Source organism: Acinonyx jubatus, chromosome E3 (genome assembly GCF_027475565.1).
Source record: "Acinonyx jubatus isolate Ajub_Pintada_27869175 chromosome E3, VMU_Ajub_asm_v1.0, whole genome shotgun sequence".
NCBI classification, from domain to species: domain Eukaryota; kingdom Metazoa; phylum Chordata; class Mammalia; order Carnivora; family Felidae; genus Acinonyx; species Acinonyx jubatus.
Genome location: NC_069398.1, coordinates 37,877,660 through 37,898,661, shown reverse-complemented (window position 1 = coordinate 37,898,661; position 21,002 = coordinate 37,877,660). Strand labels below are relative to the sequence as shown.

General features: G+C 56.5%; 2 protein-coding genes across 10 annotated transcripts; one reads left to right on the top strand and one right to left on the bottom strand.

Annotated features, from left to right (window-relative positions):
- FAHD1 (fumarylacetoacetate hydrolase domain containing 1) lies at positions 1-1,369 on the bottom strand. The gene has a single exon (XM_015080966.3). The coding sequence runs from the start codon at positions 1,364-1,366 to the stop codon at positions 701-703; it is 666 nt and encodes a 221-aa protein (XP_014936452.1). The 5' UTR covers positions 1,367-1,369; the 3' UTR covers positions 1-700.
- Positions 1,370-1,512: 143 nt separating this feature from the next.
- Positions 1,513-20,298, top strand: HAGH (hydroxyacylglutathione hydrolase). Of its 9 annotated transcripts, none has more exons than XM_053213717.1 (10): positions 1,831-1,939; positions 4,339-4,604; positions 5,162-5,226; positions 9,141-9,258; positions 10,180-10,288; positions 12,644-12,747; positions 13,025-13,126; positions 18,529-18,626; positions 19,411-19,490; positions 19,970-20,298. In XM_053213717.1, exons 1-9 carry the CDS (start codon positions 1,864-1,866, stop codon positions 19,481-19,483), a joined length of 1,011 nt encoding a protein of 336 aa, XP_053069692.1. In that variant the 5' UTR covers positions 1,831-1,863; the 3' UTR covers positions 19,484-19,490; positions 19,970-20,298. The 9 variants fall into 9 exon arrangements, with proteins under 9 accessions (XP_053069694.1, XP_026899407.1, XP_026899406.1 ...); XM_053213715.1 differs by having other exon boundaries at positions 1,833-1,939; positions 19,991-20,298; XM_027043606.2 differs by lacking the exon at positions 18,529-18,626 and having other exon boundaries at positions 1,790-1,939; positions 4,429-4,604; positions 19,991-20,298.
- Positions 20,299-21,002: the final 704 nt, after the last annotated feature.

Genomic DNA, 21,002 nt, shown 5'->3' with positions numbered 1-21,002 from the left:
GCCAAACAAAAGATAGCATGTTTATTTGGAAAAAAATCGTTTCAAAATTATCTCCCAAATTCAGAATCTACGGGCCATGGCACAGATGGGTGAGGTCATCATTAATTGGTCACTTATTAGAATCTTAAATTAACTGATTATGTGGAGCAGTGGTTTTCCCCAGTTCCGTGATAAGAATCACTTGGAATGCTGGAGATTAATTCTGCCAATTAATATGGTGGGCCTGGTATGTGTCAGTAAAGTGGGAATTTTTTATTTTTACAATACCTCCAGATGGTTATCGTGATCAAGGAATTTTAGAAAACATGATTTTCAACTTCCTTTGCAGATTTTCAGTGTTGAATTCCTGATCCCAGAATGACTCACGGAAAAGTCGTATCCAGTCTGGTTTTAGGAAAGGAAAGTAAGGCCTCTGAACATTTAGTTTGATAAATTCTCCTCTTTGGAAGCTTCACGAAAACTTTGTTTTTTGTTTTTGTTTTTTTTCCTAAAAGACAATCGTTCTTTCCATTTCTGGCCCAGCTTTTCGATCACGTTTTCCTGGAAGAGTCCGTCTTCCTTAAGTCATAACAACCCAATTAAGTCATATTTAAAAATTATTTCTTATTAAAGCATCGTTGCATTTAACAATTTTGCTTGCTTCTTCTGTCCACCTCCCTTCTCTCCTGAAACTTAAGAAGTCCGGGTGCTTTGTACAGACTCAGTACTCTGGCCTTTCGACCTTAAATGTCATACTGACGACCCCGTGTATGCCGGCCTGGATCTCATCGTTTTCTTTAACGGGTCCGACTCCCTTTGGCGTCCCGGTCAAGATAATATCTCCTTCTTCCAAGGTCATTATCTTAGAAACGTAGCTGATAATGTAGGGGATGGAAAAGATCATGGAGGACGTGTCACCCTCCTGCCTTAGTTCGCCGTTGACCTTGAGCCAGAGCTTCAGGTTGTGAGGGTCGGGGATCTTCTCTTTGGGCACGAACGCGCTGACGGGGCAGGACGCCGTGAAGCTCTTGGCGAGGGTCCAGGGCAGCCCCTTCTTCTTGCACTCGTCCTGCACGTCTCTGGCGGTCATGTCCAGGCACAGGGCATAGCCGGCCACGTAGTCCATGGCCGCGGCCTCGGGCACCGCGCGGCCGCGCCTGCCCATTACCACGCCCAGCTCGAGCTCGTGGTGCAGGTTGCGGCTGTAGGCCGGCATGAGGATGGCCGAGCCCTCGGGGGCGTAGGCGGTGGACGGCTTCAGGAAGAGCACCGGCTCGCTCGGCACGGCGCTCTGCATCTCCCTGGCGTGCTCCGCGTAGTTCCTGCCCACGCACACGATGTTCTTTCCCCACTCCCAGAAGCGGGACAACGGCCTGGGGGCTGCCATGTCCCGGCCGGGCGACCCCGAAGTCACGTGACTCCGCAGGACCGCGGTCACCTGATGCCTACGGCGCCCGGGAGAGAACCAACTACCTCTGAGCGCCGTCCCGTCGGCTACGGCCAGTTCCGCTCTGCGCTCTACCGGGCGCTCGGGAGTCGCAGCGCTCGAACTCCTGGGAGCCGCTGTCCAGCAGCTGCCTCGGCCACCGGTCTGGTCCCTGGAGAGAGGCGGAGGCCCTGACGCTACTCTCCGGTCGCCGCCTCCGCCGCCTCCTGCCGCCTCCCGGCCCGAGCTCAGGTCTGCCGCTGCCGGGCCGCGAGCGGGCACGGGTTTGGACGCGAGCGCCGATTGGTCGGGGTCTGGGGCGGGGCGCGAGACGTGCGCCGATTGGCTGGGGGGCGGGGCAGCGGGCGCCGATTGGCCGCGGTGCGCCGTCGGCGTGTGCAGCCCGCCCGCCCCTCGCGCCGCCGCCGCCGCCGCCGCCGCCGCCGCCGCCCCGGGTCATGGTGCTGGGCCGCGGACTGCTCGGCCTCCGGAGCGTCTCCGCACTGGGAGCCGCCTGCGTCCGCCGCGGCCTGGGTACGTGGGCCGGGGCTGGCCGGGGTCTGACGAGGCGCGCGCCTGACAGGGGTCGGGGGCGCGGGGACCGGCCCGCGGAGGGGATTCCGCCGGCGTCGGGGCCGGGTAACGGCGGTTAGGCCGCCGCGCCCGCCCGAGGGGGGCCGGGGCGCCGGGGACGGCCCGGGAGGCGCCGGTCCGCCGCGGGCTGACGCTGTTTTCTGTCGACACAGGCTCGTAACCCCCGCGCAGGCAGGCCGCCTGGGGTCGGGAAAAGGCGCCGCGGCGCTTGAGTCAGGCTTGGCGGGGGCTGAAGACAGCGGGGTCACTGGTCAGCTGGGGGTTGCTGCAGGAACTGTGCCCGGTAAGGAGCCTCGCGCCGCCTCCCCGCCCGGGCGGGCCCATAGCCCCGGGGAGCGCGTTCCCGTCTTCTCCTCCAGGAGAAACCCGGGCCACACGATTCCGAGGTGTAGACAAAGGGCACAGACCCGGCGCGGGTCCCGGGAGCCGTGGGAACCTTGCCCCCCCCCCCCCCCCCCAGCCTCTCTTCCTCACCACCCAGCCCTCCAGACTGAGAGGCGTGGGACGCGCCGGCCCAGGGGCCTGCTCCTGCAGCTGTCACAGTCACCGTGTTCCCTCCCGCCTTGAGGGAATGTTTTGACCTTGATCTTGAAATCTCTTTTTCCTTATTCCTGACGTCTCTTGTGGCTGGTGTAGCGGCAGGGGCAGTAGGTTAACCTGAGCCTTTGCAGATGGGTAGTCGTTACCCGAATGAGCACACAGCTGTTAGGGACAGGAAGCCAGCCCCTGAAAATCTCAGCGAGCGCTCTCAGGGGTCTGGAGTGGGTGAGCTGTTGCCCTTGCTAAGGGAAGGGCCCCCGGAGGCCCTCACCCGACTGTCAGGGCCTCTGGCAGATCGCCTGTCTGGGGCTTGGTTTCGGCTCAGGTCATGATCTCATGGTTTGTGAGTTCAAGCCCCGGGCAGCCTCTGTGCTGACCGGGTGCAGCCTGCTTGGGCTTCTCTCCCTCCCTCTCTCTGCCCCTCCCCCTGTTCGTGCTTTCTTTTTCCCTCAAAATAAATAAACTGAAAAAAAAAATCCGTATGTTAAAAAGAGAGAGAGAGAGAGAGAAGCCCCTCAAAACAGGTCTCAGGACTTGGCCCCGACTATAGGCTGCAGCCCTGTGCCCTCTGCTTATACACAAGCAAACTGGTCGCAAACCAGTGAGCTGGAAGCATTTCTCAGGCATATAATTTTTGGAAAAGGACTAATGTTTCTGGTGGTGCCTGAAGAAATAATTGTGAGTTCCCCAGGCTCCCCAGGAGAAGCCTCAGCACAGGTTGTAAATAGTGTTCCTTCTCTGGTAGCACTCCTCTCCCAGCCTGCAGTCTTGCTTTAATCCTTTAATCCTGTCACCCCCCACCCCCCACCCCCACCCCACTCTGCTCTGCAGTCCTTCCTGGGCCCTGATAGCACTGGACTTTAGCAGAGGTGGAATATCACAGAAACTGGATGATACAGAAATGTTTGTTTTGCCGTGGGCGAGAAGGGCCGGGGAAATGCCAGCCGCTTGTCAGAGGAAAGGGGAATTGGATACTTGGTGTCCCCTTTAAAGCTGCGATTCGGCCAGTCTCCCCATGAGCACGCCACCGCCCCTGGGGCCGCGGTCCGTCAGTCAGCTGGTGCTGCCTGCGTTTTGGATCCCTTCAGGGAGAGGCCCCCCATCCCAGTACCGACCCCAGAATTTCACCTTTAGTGGTGCTGATCTTTTTTCGCGTTAAGACTTAGAGTATTGTTGGCGCCTCTGTGAATTTTTAGGTTGAATAAGTTTGTTGAAAATACCTTGGCACCTGACTCCCTGGTGGAGGATGCTTTTGGCTCTTACCCTGGCGGGGTCCTGTGGCTCAACAGATGGTGATTCCGTCTCCTGCACACTTGAATCTGGAACCCTGGTGGCCCCTGGTGGGTTTTGGGGGTTATCCAGACTTCCAGTTCTGCCCTTTGAAAGTGAATATTGTTCTCTTCTCTGGCTGGAGGCCTGGGAGGGGCGGTGAGCCCGGGTGACTGAGGCTCTGTTAGCTGGGCCGCGGGGCACTGAAACGTAGTCCCGCTGGGCATGTGCCCTCGGGCTTCCTCTCTTCCTGGTCTGAGTCAGGTGTGAGCACCCAGAACGAGTGGCGGTCACAGCTGACGGTGATTTGATCACAGCCACAAGCTGGTCCTTCTGTCCTCTTGGAACCCGTGGGAAAGAAAATAAGGATCATGGTCTGAGAGAAATGATTTGTGAATATGCACATGAATAATTTTCTGTATTTTCCTTGCGGATATGGTAAAGTGAGGATATTTTCTTCTTTACCAAAGGAACTCAGAGAAGCAGACACAGCAAGCCTCACGCTCTGTTGCTCACTGTCACTTCCCCAGGTCGTGACATCAGGACGCCAGGGCTCCTGTGCCGTGTCAGCCTGGTGCGGCCTCCTGTGGACGCTGACCGGGGCTGCCCTTTGTCTTCAGGTCCGGCCCTGCTGGGCGTCCTTCTCCATCACACGGACTGTAGGAAGAGCTCCACCATGGACCAGGGAACCCTGAGGGTCGAGTTGCTGCCCGCGCTGACCGACAACTACATGTACCTGATCATCGACGGCGAGACCAAGGAGGCCGCCATCGTGGACCCGGTGCAGCCTCAGAAGGTGGGAGGCCCCAGGGCTGCGTGTTTGTCCCCCGCCGGGGTTCCTCTCTGCAGTGTCCTCGCGGCTTGGCCGAAGCTGAACTGAAATTAATCCATTTGGTTTTGAAAAACAACTGAACTAGTGTCCGGCCACTCTGCTGTTGGGGCGGAAGGCCAGGGAGGGGTGGGGCCGGCAAAGGCTGGGGTGTGGAGAGAAGTGGGTTTCTGTCTGTAAGGTCCCTGGTGGGGGGCGGGGAGCAGGAGCCCCCCTCAGCCTGCCCGCCCTTCCACGAGGCTTGCTGTCCCTCCGCACTGCCTCTGGGGGCGGCGACATCGTCTGGAGGGGCTCAGGTTGTGGCTGGCACGGAGCTGCCACTTGCTGCGTGAGAGAAAAAGGCCACCTTTGCCCTGCGCTGCTGGAGGGGTGTTGGGGGGCGGGGGGGCCACAGGTGGGCAGGGTCAGGTCAGGGCCCAGCCCCTCCCGGCAAACCCTGGGTCCCGCTGGGCACCGCCGCGGGCTTTGGAGCCAGTGTTGGGAGCGTGGCCGTGGCCCATGTCTTGTCTCACGTTTGGCTGCAGGTCATAGAAACGGTGAGAAAGCACGGCGTGAAGCTGACCACAGTGCTCACCACCCACCACCACTGGTAAGCTCTGGAGCCCGAGCTACCGCCACGTCAGTCAAGCTGCCTGGGCCTGTATGCCCCAGGCTGGCGTCCGTGGGGGTCGGCACCTGCAGGCTCCCTGGACCCTCCCACAGGCGGAGGCCTGGGGCGTCGGGGTCCCCGGAAGCCGTCCCCTCCCAGCTGTATCCTCTGCGCAGCCGAGGGCTGGCCCCGGCGGGACCGTGAGAGGACTCGAGGGCGCCAGCCTCCGGGCTGCTGCCCCTCGACCTTGGCCCCGGCCACGGGCTCTGCTAACTCCGGGGCTCTGTGGGGAGGACCTCCAGCCACATCTTTGAAGGCTCTTGGGCTTGTGTGATGGGAGACCGGCTTTGATGTCGGGGAAGAAACTAGACGTTAGTGTTTTTAAAAATCAAGCAGGGGTATTTGGAGAGGTTGTGGTTTTTGAAATTTGAAGGGAAAAGGATGAAAGGAGCACTTGTGTTTGGGTTTTAGACCCTGCTGTGGGGTTTTTGAAACTTTTGAGTCTCTTCTCAGCTGGAAAAAAATCTTTATTTGGCTCATTTTCTTTTCTAATTAAGTGCCTGAGGGCAGCCAGCCCCTGACAGCCCGTCCCCGAGGCTGCCGCTGCACTTGAGTCTGCGTGGGGCGTCTTCCCCGTGGGAGTGTCCTGGGCACGTGGGTCGGCCAGAGTTTGCTCTGTGGTGGCACCTTCTCGGTCGATGTAACTAAGCCGCTGAGAGTCTATGGGGGCGTCAGGTGTTAATTCCTGGTGCGGACGGATGGGTTTACTGCCGTGCCCTTGGCCGCTGCCCAGCCAGCTGCTCTTTCTGGAAGGTGCCCCGCGGGCTGCGGCCTCTCTCCTGCGCCAAGTAACCACCACGTCACTTTTCTGATGTTGCGATGCTCTGAGGTTTTTCACCCGTTTGTGTTGGAACACAAGATCCCAAACTGGGTCCCAGGCTGAGCCCCAGGGCGTAGGCGCCTCCCTCTCTCACTGTCCTCGCTCTCCTCGGTGGAGGCGGAGGTGTTTCTGCAGGTCAGTGGGGGACAGTGCTGGGACGCTGGCCTGTGTGGAGCTGACCTGGGGGTGGGGGAAGGGCCCGCCCCCGTTATCTCTGGGCTCTGCCGTGTCTGGGCCCCCGGAGGACTCCGTAGATAAATGTGTGGTGAGGAGCAGGCGCTCTCTGGCCATCCGCAGCCCTCGCCTTGTCCTGGGAAGGCTGATCTGGTGTTGGGACACTAGCCCTGCTCCGAGGTCAGGGCCCTGGGCTCACGCTGGCGTGGTTCCAGCCCCACAAGGCCAGGGGTGGAACTCTTTTCCTGTTTCTGAAGCGCAGGTCAGGCTGCCCCCATTGAGCGCTGGGAGCCCTGGAGGAGTGTCCTGGCTGAGGTTAGAATCCCTTGCAGGGTGGGGGTGGGTGGGGGGGGGCGTGTGTCCAGGGCTGGCCTGGCCCCAGCTTGCTCTCTGCCTCTGCCCGTGTGTGTGTGTGTGTGTGTGTGTGTGTGTGTGTTTGTTTGTTTAGATATAAGTGTTTGCATGTTTTAAAGTTTTCAATATTTTAATTTTTAACATTTTATTTTAGAGAGAGCGTGAGTGAGAAAGAGGGCAGAGGAGAGAGAGAGAGAGAGAAGAGAGAATCCTATGCAGAGCCCCACAAGGGTTCAATCCCATGACCGTGAGACCATGAACTGATGAGCCTGAGTCGGATGCTTAACTGACTGAGCCCCCCAGGCACCCCTGAAGTGTTAATTTTGACTCCAGTTAACGTACAGTGTTACGTTAGCTTCACGTGTACGGTACAGTGATTCAGCAATTCCATACGTCACCTGGAGGTCGTCACGACAAGCGCACTCTTAATCCCCATCCTGTTTCCCCCGCCCCCTCTGGTGACCATCAGTGTGTTCTCTGTAGTTAAGAGTCTGTCTCTTGGCTTGCCCCACCCCATCCCCCGATTTGTTTTTCCCTTTGCTCGTTTGTTTTGTTTCTTAAATTCCACATATGAGTGAGATCACACGGTATTTGTCTTTCTCTGACTTATTTTGCTTAGCATTGTACTTTCTAGACCTATCTGTGTCGTTGCAAACGGCAAGAGTTCATACTTTTTTATGACTAATGTTCCGTTGTGTGTGTGTATGCACATAAATATATCGCATTTTCTTTATTCATTTATCAGTCAGAGGACACTTGGGCTGCTTCCTTACCTTGGCTGTCGTAGATAATGCTGCTATAAACATTGGGGTGTTCTTGTATCCCTTGGATAGATACCTAGCAGTGCAACTGCTGGGCCGTAGGGTAGTTCGGTTTTTAATTTTTTGAGGGACCTCCATACTTTTCTTCAGAATGGCTGCACCGGTTTGCATTCCCACCAAAAAGGGTTCCCCTTTCTCCGCACCCTCGCCAATGTCTCTTGTTGCCTGAGTTGTTCACGTGAGCCATTCTGACAGGTGTGAGGCGATACGTCATTGTGGTTTTGATTTGCATTTCCCTGATGATGAGTGATGTCGAGCATTTTTTCATGTGTCGGTTGGCTATCTGGATGTCCTCTTTGGGGAAGTGTCTATTTGTGTCTTTTGCCCATTTCTTCACTGGATTATTTGTGTTTTGGCCTGGACGGTCCCCTATGTCAGGAGCATCACAGGCACATCAGTTTGATAAGTTCTTTATAGATTTTGGATACCAACCCTTTATCTCATATGTCATTTGCAAATATCTTCTCCCATTCTGTGAGTTGCCTTTTAGTTTTGTTGATTGTTTCCTTCGCTGTGCAGAAGCTTTTTATCTTGATGAGGTCCCAACTTTTGCTTTCGTTTGCCTTGCCTCCAGAGTGTAGTAAGAAGTTGCTCTGATTGACGTCAAAGAAGTTACCGCCTGTGTTCTCCTCGAGGATTTTGATGGCTTCCTGTCTTCATTTAGGCCTCTCATCCATTTTTGAGTTTATTTTTGTGTCTGGTGTAAGAAATTGGTCCGGGTTCATTTTTCTTCATGTTTGCTGTCCAGTTTTCCCAGCACCACTTGCTGAAGAGACTGTCTTTATTCCATTGGATATTCTTTCCTGCGTGGTCAAAGAGGAGTCGGCCATCTGTTTGTGGGTCCATTTCTGGGTTCTCTGTCCTGTTCCATTGATCTGAGTGTCTGTTCTTGTGCCAGTACCATACTGTCGTGATGAGGACAGCTTTGTGATAAAGCTTGAAGTTTTGGCTTTCCTCTTCAGGGTTGCTTTGGTTATTCGGGGTCTTTTGTGGATCCGTACAGATTTTAGGATCGTTTGTTCTAGCTCTGTGAAGGATGCTTGTGTTATTTTGATAGGGATTGAATTAAACGTGTAGATTGCTTTGGGTAGTGTCGAAATTTTAGCGATTTTGTTTTTCTACTCCACTTCTTGCAAACGCTTTTGTTCAGTGTATTATAGTTCTCAGAGTACAGGCCTTTCATCTCCTTGGCTAGGTTTATTCCTGGATATCTTATTCTTTTGGGTGTAACTGTAGACGAGCCTGTGTGCTCAGAGCGGCGGGTCCCAAACTGGGACGAGGGGGCCTTTGAAACTCCCGCTGTGCCAGCCGCCCCCTGGCCAACGGCGTCAGGAGCGGGGCAGGAGCCAGGACTTGGTGCTTCTTACAGATCCTCTGGCGACTCTTATGTGCCCAGAGCTTGGGAGCTGGGGGCTTGGGGATTATCCAGGTGTTTGTGATTTGGGTCGGTCGCTCCAGAAGCTTCTCCCGCAACAGGGCAGGGGCACGGAAGTGCCTCATTTGGGAATGGCGTATCTGAGAGCGTTCTTTTCAGTGGAGCCAAATGACACTGAGGCCAGTTTCCTGTGTTGGGAGATGCGTTCCCACTTCTGAGAAGGTAACCAGGAAAGAACATCTGGTCGGGGTTTAAAAGCAAGCGGGCCCCTCCCATGAGCAGGAGCCCAGGTCTCCTTTCCAACTTCCAGGGACCACGCTGGTGGGAACGAGAAGCTGGGCAAGTTGGAGCCTGGGTTGAAGGTGTGTGGGGGCGACGACCGGATCGGGGCACTGACTCACAAGGTCACGCATCTGTCCACGCTGCAGGTGAGCAGCGAGCGAATGGGAAGCGCTCGAACGTGGTTGGCCTCTGGGCAGTTCCCTCCCCTACCCAGGGGCCCAGAGGGGACCTCGAGGGCTTGGGATCGGAGGCAGCACAACCTGCGAGTGGGTGGAGGGCCTCTCGGGGCCGCCTAGGCCTGCACGGCCCCCAGTGTCAGGAGCATCACAGGCACGTTAGTAGGCCGATGGTCCCGGCTGCGGGGAGAGGCTGCCAGGCAGGGTTTTGAGACCGCTGGGGAAGTGGAAAAACAGAGCACGCACGCATCAGGTTCTCACATCAGCGTCACGTCTCTTGGAAGTGATGACGCTGTGCGGTTAAGCGAGGGCACGTCCCTCTCCTAGGAGACTCAGCTGGAGCCTTTAGGGGCGATAGGTCAGCGCGTGCGCGACTCCAGGTGTGTGTGCACAGGACACGCTGCGGACGGGCGCACCGTTAGCATTTGGTGACCGGGTAAAGGTCACAGAAGTTCTTCTTTTTTTCAGTTTTTTGGTAGGTTTGAAAGTTTTTTTTTAAAGTTGGCAGGGGGGCAGTGGGAGACAGAGAAGGAAAACCAAACGGAAGGTCAAGTACTTTAGAAGGAAAGCTAGCTTTTCTAGCACGACACCTGGTTCAAATTTGGCCCGATGTTGAGGAAGAAAGCAAAAGAAGCCCCTTTGCTTTTGCACACCAGCAATACCAGGCTGCAGGGTGCGCCTCGCCTCTGGGGCGCCCTCGAGGTCGGGGTCCCACGGTCACGGGCGAGATCTGTGTCCTGCTCAGTGGAGCAGTGGTGATGGAAGCCGCGCTCTCCTTGGGGCATTGAGGGTCTGAGGGGGAGTCCGTGGGATCGGTGGTCCGCCTCCTGGGAGCCCGTGGGCGAGTTCGCAGCGTGCAGGGAGCCCATGCCAGTGCGTGCTTCGTTTAAGGTGGGGTCTCTCAACGTCAAGTGCCTGTCGACACCGTGCCACACTTCCGGCCACATCTGCTACTTCGTGAGCAAGCCCGGGAGCTCTGAGCCTCCTGCTGTGTTCACAGGTGAGGAGTGTTCTGATGTGCGTGCTGAGGCGGGGTGCACTTTAAAAGACCCCCGTGACTTAGGGTTGTCCGAGAGCTCGGGGCAGAGAAGCGGAGCGTTTGCGGCCAGGCTTCCCGAGCAGGGCTGTGGCAGGGGGCCGCAGGGGGCCTGCAGCCCTGGGGGCAGAGCACGGGAAGGCCGCTGTTTGGATGCACCCCCGGCCTCGGCCTGCGTGAGTGGCCGGCAGGTAGGCCTTTCCAGCAGTCGAAGGGGCTTTTCCCTTCGGAGAGAAAGTGAGAGAATGTTGCTGCTGATGGGGGAGCTGGTGAGGACCGGAGCGGCAGAGCGTATCAGCCCCAGCCTCGAGCAGGCCCTGCGGCGGCCAGAGGCAGCGTGGGGGCCCAGAGCGGCTCTGCAGCCGGGCGGGTGCGTGTGGGGATCCGGGTGGGGACCCATGTCGGCTCTGCGGCGGGGCTCAGTCAACAGCCAAGTGCGGCGCGGGTGACATGAGACGTTAACTCGGGGAAACCACAGACGGAGCGTGGGGTGCACGGGGCCTCTGGGACCTCCACAGCGCTCGTGAGCCCCTCTTCCCCCGTCGAAGCCGACTTTAAAGACCGCAGCCGTTCTCAGTGTCTTCGGTGGTGCAGCAGCAGGAGGTGTGGTCCCTGGGGTGACCCCGAGTTCGGGCTGTGCAGCCCTGAGCTCACTCTGGGCCTCGCCCGCCTGTGCGGGGGCAGGTGGGCACCGGGCCCGGGAGAGTCTGCGCCCCTGTCATTGCTGCGTCGGGTGGGTCCTTGGACGTCAGTCTGCGCATCTGCCGGGTGGGCTCTTGGGGGTTGGAGTGAGGCGGGTCCCTCGGGACGGCACAGAGGGGAGAAGCCGTGTCCCCGCCTTGAAAGGCGGGTCTGCCTGCGCAGAGACCCCGGTCTGAGCCCAGGCCCATGCGGTGCGTGTGTCCTCCATGAGACCACGGCCGGCGGGGGCGTGTTGTACGTGACAAGTCGCGTGTGCCCTCGCGGCGCAGCTCAGGTGTCCACGGCACGGACGGTGAGGACTCAACGTGTGGGAACCGGGACGTCCGGCAGGTCCCGGTGTGGAAATAGGGGAAGGCCGGGCCCCCGAGTCTCCTGTTCCTGTGTGCAGCCCGGCCTCCTTTGTGGTCTCTCTGGCTTCTAGCTGGTTCTGACTCACCCTACCTGGTGGGGCTGTTCAGGGGCACAGCCCAGTCCTGACCCCACTAGGACGTCCTGTCGTCTTGTGGGGACAGTGCTGCACCACACTGTGATGGCCCCACGGTGGCACCCTGGTCCTGGGTTGTGGTCCCAGCGGCCCCCCCACCCCCACCTCGGGGAAGAGTCTGGCCTGCACTGATGGCGGAGGACTCCCCGCCACCGGGGCCTGGAGAACAACGGTGCCTGAGCCCCCGCTTGGCACGGAGCCCTTCTCAGGGAGGACCCAGGGCCGGAAGCAGCAGCCCACAGAGCCTCCGTGGGGGGTCAGGAGCAGGGGTGTCAGGAGGAGGGGAGTCAGGAGGAGAGGTGTCAGAAGGAGGGCCAGGAGGAGGGGTGTCCGGAGGAGGGTCAGGAGCAGGGGTATCCGGAGAAGGGTCAGAAGGAGGAGGGTCAGGAGCAGGGTGTCTGGAGGAGGGCCAGGAGGGGAGTCAGGAAGAGGGTGGAGGTGGGTCAGGAGCAGGGATGTCAGGAGGAGGGGACGCCCCTCTAAAGGGCTGAGGCAGGAAGGGGGTCTGTGAGGCGGCAGGCTCGGGTCTTGAGGGCCCGGGTGGTGGCCGGTGGGATCCCGGGGGTTCTATGGGCTGGCACTGCTGCCCAGGATGAGAGGAGACTTGGGGGGCTGGCTCAGTCCGTGGGGCACGTGACTCTCGGTCTCGGGGTTGTGAGTCGAGCTCTACATTGGGTGCAGAGATTACTTAAGAAAAGAAAAAACAACCCCCAACACAATTATAAAGAAGTAAAAAGAAAAAATAGGCGCCTTAGGGAGGTGGGCCTGGGAGGGCTGCTGGGTGGGTGGGGACAAGGGCTGGTGGGGGGTCTCAGCGCTATGGGGACAGGCTAGGACAGTGAAGGGAGGAGTCGGGAGACCCTAAGGGGTGAGTTTGAGCCGCTGTTGGCGGGACTGGTAGTGCCAGTTAGCAAGACTTGACGGGAGAGTTTGGGGCACGGGAGCCGAGAGCTGGGCGTCTTTCTGGGTCCAACCTGGCAGTTGGGGGTGGCCCATCGGGGTCTGGTAGAGGCCGGCTGTGGGTACAGCCATGAACGCTTGGTGTCCAGTGTAGCTCAGGAGCTGGCCACCAGCCCCTCAGGGGGTGTCCTGCCGGCAGCCCCCCACTGCTCCGTGGCTGTCCCGTTTTGCAGGCGACACCTTGTTCGTGGCTGGCTGTGGGAAGTTCTACGAAGGGACAGCGGACGAGATGTACAAAGCCCTGCTTGAGATCCTGGGCCGGCTCCCTCCAGACACGGTAGGTGGGGCCCCACGGAGCGAGGTCCTCACCTCCCGCCCGTCCTGTCCCCCGTGTTGGGAAGAGTGGGAAGGCAGAGGCATTTCCTCTGGAAGCGTGGCTTTTCTTGTACTATTTATTGCTGTTTAACGTACACGCGAGAAATGCCCGTTGTCCTCAGGGACACCTCGGTGCGTGTCGCTAAAAGGACCTGGCCCAGAGCCCCGCATGCGTGTTTGCGAGGGCTTTGAGGACAGATCACGGAGACTCTCTGAACTCAGTTTGGTGTTCTCCTCAGAGAGTGTACTGCGGCCACGAATATACCATCAACAACCTCAAGTTCGCGCGCCACGTGGAGCCCAACAATACTGCCATTCAGGAGAAACTGGCCTGGGCCAAGGTGAGTGGGGCGCCCCGGGAGGGGGTGCGTCCGCGGGTCCGTGACCCCGAAGTGCCTCTCCGGGAGCAGCGCTGTCAGGGCGCGGTGTCCAGTGTGGGCAGAGGGCGCTCCTCCTGGCCGGCAAGCCAGTCTGGTCTCGGAGCGGCCCTCCTGGAACTCCGCGAGGAAGGCCCAGTTCTCTGGTTAACGTCCTTTCTGACACAGTGGGGCCGGGTTAGGCCTGGGAATCCGCATTTCCAGCAGGTGCCCGGGTGAGGCCGGCGCCACGGGTCCCTGTTCTGTGCCCCACGTCCTGAGCACAGGGTAGGGGGGACTGTGAGTGAGCACCTCCGCCTCCCGTTTGGGGAAAGCGCACCTGCCGGCCAGCGGCGGGATTTGCCCCAGAGGCGGGATTTGCCCCAGAGGCTGCTAGTCCGGAAGGCATTGATTTCCGTGGCGACCCCTAGGGGTGCTCAGAGGTGTGGCTGCAGGGGTGGCCTACTGTCCCGGAGGCGTCTTCAGGGGGGCGTCTGCAAATGCTGCTGCAGGTGGGTGGGCTGAGGGAGGTGCCCCTGGACTTGGGGGCCCTTCCCCATCCGGTGGCTGACGGGTGTCAGTAAGCCACACCTGGAGGCCTCAGGTGCCGCTGGGCCTTCTGCTCCGTTCATGACCAGTGCTACTTTGGAGTTTTGTTTCTTAATAAATCACCTGTTTTTTTTGAGCATCTTTATCAGGTTTTGGGCACAGGCTCACAAAATAACACCTGTAAGACTTCAGACACTACCTTTTTAAAAAAAAAATTTTTTTTTCAACGTTTATTTATTTTTTGGGGGACAGAGAGAGACAGAGCATGAACGGGGGAGGGGCAGAGAGAGAGGGAGACACAGAATCGGAAACAGGCTCCAGGCTCTGAGCGGTCAGCCCAGAGCCTGACGCGGGGCTCGAACCCACGGGCCGCGAGATCGTGACCGGGCTGAAGTCGGACGCCCAACCGACTGCGCCACCCAGGCGCCCCAAGACACTACCTTTATCACTTGGTCAACATTATCCCTTTTTTTTCGCAGTGCACGTAGGCGAGTATTTTAGTGATCTCCATGAACTCACCCTGTGTACGTACCACACGTACTGTTCCTTTTCGTTTAGTAATGGGTCCTGCTGCTTTTTCCATAGCAATCTATTCATACTGAACTAATTCGCTTCGTAGTTACCTACTTTTATTAAAAAATTTTTTAAGTGTTTATTTTTGAGAGTGAGAGAGACAGAGTGCGAGTGGGGGAGGGGCAGAGAGAGAGGGAGACACAGAATCTGAAGCAGCTCCAGGCGCTGAGCAGTCAGCACGGAGCCCGACGCGGGCCTCTAACCTACGTGGGGCTCAGGTCATGACCTGAGCTTCACTGAGCCCCCCAGGCGCCCCCGTGCACATTGCACTGATTTGCTTCATAGTTATCTACTTCTAAAAAACTAATCTTAACTGAGGATACTTGCCATTTGATAAAACATAGCGGTGTTGAGTGAGCAGTACACGGTTTGATGACTTTTGACAGTATGTGCCCCTGTGTGCCCCTGTGTGGGCCCCCCACCCCCAGTCGAGATTCAGAGTTTCCCGTGTCACTCTGCTTTCACCCCCCAGCTGCAGATCGGCTGTCACGTAGGTCGCTCTGTTCTGGAGTCTCAGAAACAGAGCCGTAGGACGCTGGCCGTGTCTGGCTCTTCAGCTCAACGTCACTGGAGATCCATTCCCGTTCTTGGTTTCTGAGCGGTGCGCTGTACTGCAATTTGTTTATCCGCGGTGGATGGACTCTTGGGTCGTTTCCAGCGTTTTGCTATTGTAAACAAAGTTGCCGTGAACCTCTGTGCGCACGTCTTTGTGTGAACACAGGTTTCCCGGTGTGCGGGTACAGACCTGGGGCAGCGGGGCCCGGCCGCCTGAAGTGCACGTTTAACTTTGAAGAAGCTCCCGAGCCTCTTGGCCCGCCCTCTGGGGACGTGTAAGCCCCAGGGGCTCCCCGTGCATAGGTATCGCCGACGTTTTCAATTTCAGCCGTTCTAACAGGCATGTAGCCGTGTCTCCCTGTGGTTTTAAAGTTTCCGTTGCTCTGGGGGCTGTCGGCCTCTTACAGGCCCTCTTTTGTGAAATGTCTGTTCAAATCTCTGGTCCGTTTGAAAAACTGAACTCAGTTGCAAGAATTCCTTATGTATTCTGGAAACACGTCTTTACCAGATACATATCTCAAATATTTTCACCCGGTCTGTGGCTTGCCCTTTTATTTTCTTAAGTGTCTTTTCCGGAATAAAAGTTGACACTTTTGATGAAGTTCAGTTTGTTGATACTTTCTCTTTACACCCTTTGTGTCCTAAGAAATCTTTGCACACCCCTTGCCGCCAAGACTCTGTGCTGTGTTTTCTCCTGAAAGTTGTATGGTCTTAGCTCTTAGGGTCATTCAGATTTATACTTAGGCCCGTGATCCTGCTCGTATCGACGTCGGTGTCCGTGTGAGGTCGGGGTGCGAGTGCATTTGCTTTTGCAAGTTGACATCCTGCCGCACAGCACCATTTGTTGGAAAGATCGTCCTTTCCTTGTTGGATTACCTTGGCGTCTTGGCTAAGTAAAACGGACAGGGCAGGCGTGAGTCACCTCTGGACCCTCCTCGCTGTTCCGTGGGTCTCTGGGCTTCTCCTCCATCAATAGCAGATGGTCTCCGTTACCGTAGCTTGTGGTCAGTCTGGGAATCAGGCTGTATGAATCCTCCAACTGTGACCTTTTTTTTAAAATTGGTTTTGGCTCTTTGAAGAGCTTTGCATTTCCACAGAAATTTTAGGATCTTGTTAATTTTTACCAAAACGTCAGCTTGGCTTTTGATTGGGACTGTGATGCCACAAAAGATGTGGAGAACGGAGATCGTCACAGTGTTGAGTCTTTTCATGAATATACTGTCGCTTTCCATTTACTGAGGTCATCAGTTCCTCTCGGCAGTCTTTTAGAATCTTCGTTGCTAAAGAAGCTGTGCAGGTTGTTAAATGTATCCTTAAGTACTTCACATTTTTGTATTTGGCTGAAAGTGATTATTGTTGAAGTCTTCAGCAATACAAATGATACTTGTTCGATCTTGTATCGTGACCTTGCTAAGCTCCCTTACTCTAGCGTCTTTTTCGTAGATTCCTTAGCACACAATCACGTCATCGGCTAAAGAGACACTTCTCTTCCTTCTTTTCCGATTGATGTGCCTTTTATTTACTTTGTTGGCCTAATCACACCGGCTGCAGTCTCCGGCACAATGCCGAATAGAGACGGTGGGAGCGGACACCTCTGCTTTGTTCCCGGTCTCGGCGGGGAAGCATTCGGTGTGTCACCCGTACGTTAGCTGCAAGTTTTTTGTGATCTTCCTTAGGTTAAGGGCGTTCCCTTCCATTCCTGGTTTTCTGAGAGTTTTAATCACGAGTGGGTGTTGAATTCTGCAAACTGACTTTTTCTCTAGTGTGTAACCATATTTTGTTTTTACTGTTAATATGGCGGGGTACATCGATTGGTTTCTTTTTTTTTTTTTAATTTCTTTGGAGAGAGAGGCAGAGAGAGGCTCCGTGCTGATGCGGGGCCTGATCCCACGAGCTGTGAGACCATGACCTGAGAAACCGAGAGTCGGGTGCTTAAGCGGCTGAGCCCCCCGGGTGCCCCCTCAGTTGGTTTCAAATGTTAAACCCACCTTGCTTTCTGGACAGACTTTGTCATGCTGCGTTACGCTGCCACAGTCCCTCTGTGTCTGTGTTCACAAGGGATATTGGCCTGTAGTTTTATTTTCTTGTAACGTGTTTGGTCGCAGTACTGGGGCAGCGCTGGTCTCATTAAGTGACTCGGAAGGTGTTTCCTCGTATTTTCTGAAAGAATCTTTCTGTGATACTGTTTTTTCCTTTAATGTTAGAATTCACCATTGGAACCATCTGGACGTTGAATTCTCTTTGTGGAAAGATGTCGTCGTCGTTGTTAGAAGTGATGTCTGTCTTTTGCGTAGGGCTCTTAGATGTTTGCACCTTCTCGAGTCCATTTTGTTAGCAGCTTCTGTCTTTCAAGGAACTGTGTACATTTTGTCAAGGTTTTCAAATTTGTTGACGGTTTTCACGCTGTCTTTCTCGAGTGTCAACTCTGTGGTGGTACAGTTCACATGTGATAAACCACATCAGTTTCAAGTGAAGGGCTGAGTGAATTCTGACACATAAACTGACACCACTGAAACGACGATCATTCCGATGAAGACACAGAACGTTCCACCACCCCTGAAAGGCTTCTTCACGCCTCACTGTCTTCGCGGCTCCGGACACCTACCGATCTGCTGGGTGCCCTAGAGCCGTTGCGGTTTTTAGAATTTCGTGTAAACGGAAGGTACCTTATGCACGGTCTCCTATTCACTCAGCAGCAGGATTCGGAGGTGCACCCCTGCTGCTGCGTGTCAGGAGTTGATTCCTTTCACCGCCGAGCAGTATTCCATTGTTGGGTTTAGACGTTTGTGCTGTTTCCGGGCGTTGGCTGCTGTGAACCTCTGTGCACAAATCCGTGTGTGACACACCCTTTCGTTTCTCTCGAGTAAATACCTAGGAGTGAAACGGGTAGGTGGTAGCGGTGTACGTTTGACTTGTAGAGAAAGTGCCGAGTTGGCTTCCTAAGTGGCTGTCACTTTACATTCGTGTCAGCCGAGTGTGAGAGTTCCACTCGTTCCACAAGCTCGCCAGCCCTCGGCATCGTCACTCGTTGTGGTTTTAGTCATTCTAATGGGTACGTAGCGCAGTCGCATTGTGGTTTTAGCTTGCATTTCCCCAGTGTCTCAAAACGTTGAGCGTCTTTTTATGTGCTTATTGGCCATTTTGTGAACTGTGTGTTCAAATCTTTTGGCCATTTAAAAATTTGAACTAATTTTCGATCACAAGAGAATTTTGTAAGTATATGCTGGACGAAAGTCCTCTGTCGGCTGGTTTCTCTCGTTCTGTGGATTTCCTTTTATTTTTTTGACAATGTTTTTTGAAGAGCATTTTTAATTTTGATAATCAAGTCCAGCATATTAACTTTTTTATGGTTCATACTTTTTGTCTCTTATCTAAGAAATATTTGCTTTACCCAAGTTCAAAAAACATGAAAAAAAAAATTTTTTTTTGACACTTATTTTTGAGAGAGGGGCAGAGAGAGAGAGAGGGAGACACAGCATCCGAAGCAGGCTCCAGGCTCTCAGCTGTCAGTACAGAGCCTGATGTGGGGCTCGAACTCGAACCGTGAGATCATGACCCGAGCTGAAGTCGGACATTTAACCAGGCGCCCCAGCACTCATTTTAATAGATAATCTACAAGGTGATGACCGTGTATGGTTCTCTGACTATACGTGTCAAGACGTGTTTTAGAATTATCCTTAGAAGCGTTAACTTGTTTCCTTCCCTCATAGGAGGTGGAGAAGGAATTCTCAGGAGGAGTGAATACTGGAGGAAGCAGGGAATATTCTAAAACACCCAGCTTGTTTTCACCAGAAGGGGAGGATCAGAGATTAGCGACAAGCCTTCGTCTTGACCTCCCGCCAGACCCCTACTTGGCATCCCACCAGCGGTTGAAGGATCCCCTCTTGCCACCACTGGTCACGTTTGGGGGTGGCACCGGGACCCTCGGGTCTGAGGGCCCTGTGTGTGGGTGCTGACAGGTGCTGTCCAAGCTCTGACCCTGTGGCCCTCGAGATCAGCCCGGCAGAAGAAGGGCAGGGGCCGCAGGAAGGGCGGAGACCCCCAGCTGCCAGCTGACGTCCCGCACAGGTCCGTACAGGAGTGACCAGTGGGCCCGATGGTGCTGATCGGGAGTGAAACCATCCCGACCGGAGGGCTCGTCCTGGGTTTTTCTCCTGGGGAGCCTGTGACGAGAGCTTGCCGCCTTCTAGAGGGGCTGTGAGCCCAGGGCAGGGACCACGGGCACCTGTCACCTCGCTCTTGCAAGCAGTGAGCTGTGCAAGGCCCATGACTGGTCTTGGTGCAGGGCTGGTGCTGTTTTCTTCTGCGTTTTCTGCGTTTTTGCTGGTTATTTTATCATGTAAAACACACACTTCGTATCAGCGTAAAAGTTTTCGCGTCCCCCTCCACTTCCAGGACAGCAAGGGGAGAAGGGACAACTTGTCGGTGGTGGCCGGGACACTCGCGTCTCCACAGCGGGAAGGGGCCCGTCCTTGCACTGACCTGACCCCGTTCACTTTGCCTTCTGAGTTGGATGATATTTTAAGATTAGGAAGTACTCTGAAATGTTCCTTTAGACGTTTCCGTGTTCACGTGACCTCTGTCCTCTGCAGGAGAAGTACGGTATCGGGGAGCCCACAGTGCCGTCCACCATCGCGGAGGAGTTCACCTACAACCCGTTCATGAGAGTGAGGTGAGGGGCGTGGGCACCTCTGGGTCGCCCTCGTGCCGCCGGCGGGGGCCCGCTCACCAGTCCCTGCAGCTCCCGGGTGGCTCAGGCGACGCCACGGGGTCTTAGCAAGTGCCCTGAGCCTAGGAAGCAGGCGGCTTTGTCAGGGGTGTTCTCCTTACACGTGGCCAGGGTGTGGGGTCCTTTCTGACACCGCAGTCAGGATCCACGCGTGGGCAGGCACGGTCCCCGGGAATCTCGTGGAGCTCTGTCACCGGGGCGCTGCCGGGAGCCAGCGTGGAGTCCGTGTCCCCTGTCTCTGGGTCACTGGCAGGACGGCTTGGCCAGCAGGCCTTCTACCGTTAGGAACACGCGAGTTGGCTGTTAGTGCCGGCCTTTCGTTTCGAAGAATGTCCCGACTTCTGCCTGCTCTTTTCTTCCCTGGGGCCCCGGGACCCCAGGGGCCCTGGGGTGGGCGGGGGGGCACCACGTGCGGCCTGCAGCCTGGCCTTCGGCTTCCGCAGGGAGAAGACGGTGCAGCAGCATGCTGGCGAGACGGACCCGGTGACCACCATGCGGGCCATCCGCAAAGAGAAGGACCATTTCAAGGTGCCCCGGGACTGAGGTGGCCGTAGGGCCTGGGGCGCCCGTGGCCGCTGCCGCCTTCAAGCACATTTTGGGTGTTGAGATGTTTTAGGTGAATTTCCTGCCAGGAGTGCAGGAAATTCAATCTTGGCTTAATTTTAAATTAATTTCAGAGCCCTTTGCCCGTGTTATCAGATGTTCTAATGCATATTTATAAGAGAAGTCTAGAAAATGTATTATTCCCCGATGCTCTGCTTGTGGACTCTCTGTTCTCTCTGGCCTTCGGTAGGGCCCTGGTCCTCGCCGTGTGAGCCCCACATGGTGCCCTGTGAGCGCCGGCCCCCTCCCCGCCCCGTGCCCCCCAGAGCAGGACGCCTGGGGGACGGCGTCGCCCTCACCTCCTTCTCTGCTGGGTCCTGTGGCGTCCTCTTCACAGAGCCGTTTCCGTGTGGACGTGGAGTAGAACCCCAGCCCCACCTGGGGCACTGGCCTGGGCCGGGGCAGTGAAGGGTTGGTTGACACAGTGTTTCTGTGCTTGGGGCCTCCGCCCCACGGTGCCCCGATCCCTGGGTGCCTGGTCCCGGGCCGCCCGCAGGGACAGGCGTGGATACCGTGCCTCGTGTGGATGAAGGAGCTCTCGGATGCGACCGCCGGCACCTTGCCGCCCCTGCTGAGGTTTGATCCATCTGGCCCCCCTGCAGGGAGAGGCCCCCATCACCTTCGCCCTGGCCGAAGTGTGGGGAGGCCAGGTCCCTGACCTGCGTGTCCTTGCCCTGAGTTCCCTCTGCTTTTGCCGGAGGAAACCCCGAAAGCCGCTGTCCCAGGCAGTGGCCATCTCCGTAGCCAGCCGCCACAGGCCAGACCCCGGCTGGGGGAGCGGGGCGGGCTCTGGCTGCACTGAGTCTCAGCCCAGGTGGGGGTAGCGGGAGGACCCAGAGGCGGGACGGGGAG